At 36.1% G+C, this 5,975-nt stretch overlaps 1 protein-coding gene across 1 annotated transcript; it reads right to left on the reverse strand.

The window, feature by feature from the left end:
• Positions 1-1,452: 1,452 nt before the first annotated feature.
• Positions 1,453-2,802, reverse strand: LOC138871574 (secreted RxLR effector protein 161-like). Its single transcript, XM_070149459.1, has 3 exons — positions 2,738-2,802; positions 1,717-1,845; positions 1,453-1,630 (listed from the first exon to the last, which is right to left on the reverse strand). The coding sequence occupies exons 1-3, from the start codon at positions 2,800-2,802 to the stop codon at positions 1,453-1,455; spliced, it is 372 nt and encodes a 123-aa protein (XP_070005560.1).
• Positions 2,803-5,975: the final 3,173 nt, after the last annotated feature.

Here is a 5,975-nt window from a genome sequence, read left to right on the forward strand (position 1 = left end):
TGTCTTCGCAAATGCAAAGAATCTGTCACATTTTCGACCATGGGAAAATCCTGTCACCTTCGCAATTGCGAAGGAAGCATCGCATTTGCGATTGGGGGGGGGGGTTCTCAATTCCCACCTAGTGTTTGCATTTGCAAAAAGGGCCTACCCAGGCTTGGTTTGCATTTGCGACACTGGGGTCGCATTTACCAAGCTTGTACACTTCACAATTGCGAAGCCTGATCTCGCAATTGCGAGATCATAGGCCTGGGCAAAAATAAAAGATACCAGCAATTGCTCCTAAGTCCAATTTCACTCCGTGGCCTATCCAAAAATCACCCGAGCCCTCGGGGCTCCAAACCAAATATGCACATAAGTCAAAAAAATATCATACGGACTTGATCGTACGATCAAATCATCAAAATAACATCAACAACTATGAATTAGACCTCAAATTCATGAAATCACTCAAGAACATCGAAAAAATTTTATTTTCTCAAATAAAGGTCTGATTTATGCTAAACGAACTCCGATTCTTACCAAACTTCATAGATTCAACTTAATTATTAATTGAAACTTGTACCGGGATCCAGAACCAAGATACGGGCCCGATACCATCAAGAAATTACATCAATTCACTTCTAAAAACCTTTATATTTTCTAGCAAATAATTTTCTTTAAAAATTCATTTCTCTTGGGATCTCGGAATTCAATATCGGGTATACGCCCAAGTCCCATATTTTAATACGAACCCTACGAGACCGTCGAATTATAGGTCTGAATCCGTTTACCAAGAATTTTGACCAAAGTCAACTTTAATCAATTTTAAAAGTCAATTTCCTTACTTTACTTAGTTTTCACATAAATGCTTTCCGAAAATGTGCCCAGGCTGTGCATGCAAATCGAGGTGAGATAAAAAGAGTTTTTTAAGGATTCAGAACACAGAATTTACTTTCAAAATGAGTGATGACCTAAAAGGTCATCACAAAAGATGGAATAATATTGTCACAAGAACATTATGTTGAGATATGAATTTCATTAAGAGTTATAACTCAGTCTCTCAATCAGTAGCAGTCAAGCACTCTCTTTTAGTACTTCAGTGCCAATATCGACTTGTTATTACCCATATGAACCTACTTCATGGGATCTTCAATCACATAGGTTGGGTTACCATCTCTATTGACAATATGTCGACCTTAACCCCATCGCTTTTGAGGTTTAAAGAATTAATTTTCTTCCCACAGGTTTAGTCAGAGGATCGACCAAATTAACTTCTGACTTCACATAATCAATGGAAATTATTCCATCTCTCAGCAGCTTCTTTATGATATCATGTCTCGATTTCATATGTCCACTTTTACAATTATAAGATTTATTCTTTGCTATAGTTATTGCCGACTAGCAATCACAATGTATAGAAACACGAGGCAATACGTCCTTTATTAAAGGGATATTAACTAAGAAGTTTCTTAGTCACTCAGCCTCAGAACCAGCTAATTTCAGAGCTACAAACTCTGATTCCATAGTCGATCTAGCAATGATCGTCTGTTTAGCTGATTTCCAAGATATTGGACCACTACCAAGGGTGAATACATAACCACTAGTGAATTTTGTCTCATCTGAATCAGAGATCCAGTTTGCATCATTGTACCTTTTAAAGTAGAAGGAAATACACTATATAGGATACCATAATTCATGGTTCCTCTCAAATATTTCATTAGTCTATCTAATGCAGACCAATGCTCTCTGTTGGGATTATGAGTATATTTGCTCAGTCTACATACTGCATAGGCTATATCAGGCCTTGTAAAATTCATTAAATGCATTAGACTCCTAATAATTTGAGCAATATATGTTTCTTGTTTGCTAAAAAAAAAAGAAACATTGAATCATAAATTCATAATACTAGTTATGGATTAACGAGGAAAAACTCTTTGCTTATTTGTCATTAAATGTTTTAACCATTATTTTATTCCAAATTCTATTTTCATATAACCACAAGATAGTTATAGAAGTTTCGCAGCTTTCTCTTGGCAACGATACCAATAAGAAAATTTTAATTAATTAGTGACTGTTTAACCAAAAAATAGATTTCTCAGTCAAAGTCTGTATTTAGAAAAAAATGGGTTACTCATAACCAAGTTTTACTTCACTTTACAGTAATCTTTTTAAAAAAATAATAAAAGTAGTGGAGGAATTTAACAAAGAGAAATAAGGAATGAATCAACAATCAATTCCTAAAATCAAGGCTGGAAACTTTTATAAAGCAGATTATAATAGAATGTATTTCAGTAGTAATCGTAGTTTGTCCTTACAAATGAAATTCTTTATCCTTATATAGGAGCGTACAATCATAACGGCTTTCACACCTAATTGAGATTCATTATGGGCATTAATTGTGTTGATTGCCCATTACCATCATATTTATGGCTATAAATTCCTTATAACTGCTGTGATTTCCCTTCCTTATTTACTTCTGGTTCGTGTATCTTCCCTTCTTTTGGCGTGGCTTCAGGTAAGTTTTTAGGATTTTTTGTTTCTAGCAGGGGTATTGAAATGAATCATGCACGAATCAAAGCTATCGAGAAAATACTAGATGTATCACAAGCAAAAAAAAGTGTAGAGATTAATAGGAAGAATAGCAGCCCTGGGGAGGTTTATATCAAAATCATCAAAAAAGAGTTTTAAATTCATTTCAGTATTGAAAAAGCAGAATCAGTTTGAATGAACTGATGAATGCCAACAAGCACTCAAAGACCTAAAATCGTATTTGTCAAATCCACCTTTGCTAGCCAAACCAAAAGACGGAGAAAGGCTACTCATTTATCTTGCTATGTCGGAAGTAGCGATAAGCGCGGTGTTGGTACGAGAGGATAAAGGTAAAAAATATCTAATTTATTATATTAGTAAATCTTTGCTAGTTACTGAGACACAATATCCCCATTTGGAAGAACTTCTTTTAGCATTAATCATGGCATCTAGAAAGTGAGACCTTATTTCCAATGTCACCCTATTTCTATAATAACTGATTTCCCCTTGAGGAATATATTGCATAAATAAGAACTATCCGGTAGATTAGCTAAATGGACAATAGAACTCAGTGAGTATGATATCATATATCAGCCCAGAACTACAATAAAATTGCAGGTTTTAGCAGACTTCATAGCAGATTTCAGCACGAATTTAGTTCCCGAAGCGGAAAAGGAACTGTAGATATTTATCGTATCTAATCCGGGGACATGGATTTTATTTACCGATGGTTCTTCAAATGTTAAAGGAGCAATCTTAGGAATCGTTATAATTCCACCTTCAAGGGAAGTCATAAGACAAGCGACAAAATATTATCCAATCACTAACAATTAGGTAGAGTATGAAGCTGTGATTGTAGGTTTGGAATTGGCGCAAGAACTTGGTATAGAGTAGATTGTGAGACAAAATGACTCGCAGCTGGTGGTTAACCAGATGTGGGGGACTTACGTAGAAAGAGAGGCACGAATGCAATAATAGCTGAAAAAGTTACTGGAATTACTTAGACAATTTCAGTCATGGAAGGCCGTGCAAATACCCATGGAAGAAAATGCAGAAGCAGATGCGTTGGTGATTCTCACGTCTATCACAAAAGTAACAAATGCAGAAAATGCTATTGTGATACATTTGTTTCATTCGGCACTTGATCAAGAAAAGAGCGAGGTAAATTTTAATAATCTAACTTGGGATTGGAGGAATGAATTTGTTAAAGACAAGAAGAAGTCACAATTGCTTCACCAAAATGCCACCTGGTATTGCTTAATTCGTGAAAATTTATATCGAAAGATGTTTGGTGGACCTTTATCACGATGCATCGGTCCATCGTAGATAGAGTATGTGATGAGGTAAGTACATGAGGGACACTGCGGAAATCACGTCGAGGGAAGATCATTGGTAAAGACATTAATAAGAGCAGTATATTATTGACCAAAAATGGAAGAAGAAGCAGAAAACTTCGTAGCTAGGTGCGATAAATGTCAACGATATGTAAATAACATGCACCGCCCAGCAGAACTGTTGCATTCAGTTATTTCACCATGGCCTTTCATCAAATGGGACATAGATATCGTAGGTCCATTACCTCAAGCTAAGGGAAATGTACGGTTTCTATTAGTTTTAACAAATTATTTTTCAAAATAGGTAGAAGCAGGAGCTTTCAAACAGGTGTGGAAAAAAGAAGTCAGGGACTTTATTTGGCGAAATATTATCTGTCGATTTGGGGTTCTAAAAGAAATCGTGTGTGACAATAGCTCGCAGTTCATAGGCACGAAAATTATAGAATTCTTTCAAAATTGGCAGATTAAACGAATTACATCCGCACCTTACCACCATGTAGCCAACAGACAAGTTGAGTCAACAAACAAAGTTATTATTAATAACTTGAAGAAGAAAGTAGAGGAATCAAAAGTCAATTGGCCGGAAGTGTTACCAGAGGTATTGTGGACTTATCGAACGACAATAAAAACAAGTATGGGTGAGACTCCATTTTCACTTGTATATTTTGCTGAAGCCTTAATTCCGGTAGAAATAGGTAAACCAAGTACAAGATATATACATGCATATGAGGAGTGAAATAAGGAGGAGATGCGAGCAAATTTGGATCTTTTAGAAGAAATGAGAGAAGCAGAGTTAACTAGAACGGCGGCTCAATAGCAGATGATTAAGCGATATTACAAAAGTAAAGCTAATTTGAGATAGTTCAAGATTGCGGACTTCGTCCTCAAAAAGGTGGTCCGACCTACAAAATCGGCCAATATAGGTAAGTTGAGTCCAAATTGGGAAGGCCTTTTAGGATTCGAGGCATCGCGGAAATGGAGCATATGAGTTGGAAACCATGGATGGCAAGATACTACCTTCAAACTGGAATGCAGTTCATTTGAAGAAGTATTACTTCTAGACAAAGATAGTATCCATGGTCAGGTATCACTCATGTTCAATTTCATTTTATTCTTTTGAATTTTACTAATAATTTTAGATGATAGGTAAAAAGTTAGCCCGTATCAATGATGATATTAAACCCGAAATACACATGGAATACTGAATTATTCTCGGTCTAGGCTGCAACCTTTCTAATGGAAAAAGGGTTATGCAGTCATCATCTAAATGAATATCTCCGAGTCCCGTTTTATTTTCCTTTTCAGGGAATGGACCAAAAGGAAGGAGTAATCTAGTGTTCGAGATCTCATACATCAAAGCTCCAACACTGGAGGGCTATGCATATAGAAGGAAGCAAAAGAACCGAAAAGGCATAGTTCAGTTCAGACTAAGGGTGGCAAGTTAGTGGTCCGGGCCCACGGGCTAAGTGGGCCGGTATCGGGACCGATAGGACTGCTAGAGGTAGGTTTGGGCCGATATCGTAGGCCGGTTCTTGCCTAGGAACCATTAGGATCGAGCCCGTTTGGGCCGCCAAGGGACCGGTACCGGACCGGACCGGTCCCTTGGCGGGCCAAACGGGCCCAACGATAATTTTTTTAAAAAAAAACTAGCTATTTGGCTATTTAAAAAAGGAGTTGTCGGGCTTTAAAAAATAGACATTGGCTATTTATAAAATGTCCATTTAATCCCCCCCTGCCCAACTTTATTTTAACCCCAAACTTTTTATAGTTACATTTTTTCCCATTTTCAACTATAAATACCCCCTCATTCTTTAATTTATCTTACAAAATCAATATCAATTTATCACAATCTCTCTCTAATTTTCTTCTATACTTGCTACTATTGCTTAATTTATTCCGAATAAAAGTCAAAAAATATTGAGGTTGTTACAATTTGTGAATAACTTGTGAAGTTGGTGAATTGAAGTCTTCAAGTCTTCAATGATAATCAATTTTCAACAAGTTGTTCGTCAATTCGGTAAACTCATTCCAACTCTTAAGTCTTAATATTATAGTGTTTTTTGTTTGTTTTATTTATTTGCTATTACTTGATTAATTAAGATGTCTTCCTTAAGAAATATTTTTGGTAAAAAT

The sequence above is a fragment of the Nicotiana sylvestris genome, chromosome 6 (assembly GCF_000393655.2).
Source record: "Nicotiana sylvestris chromosome 6, ASM39365v2, whole genome shotgun sequence".
Taxonomy (NCBI): Eukaryota; Viridiplantae; Streptophyta; class Magnoliopsida; order Solanales; family Solanaceae; genus Nicotiana; species Nicotiana sylvestris.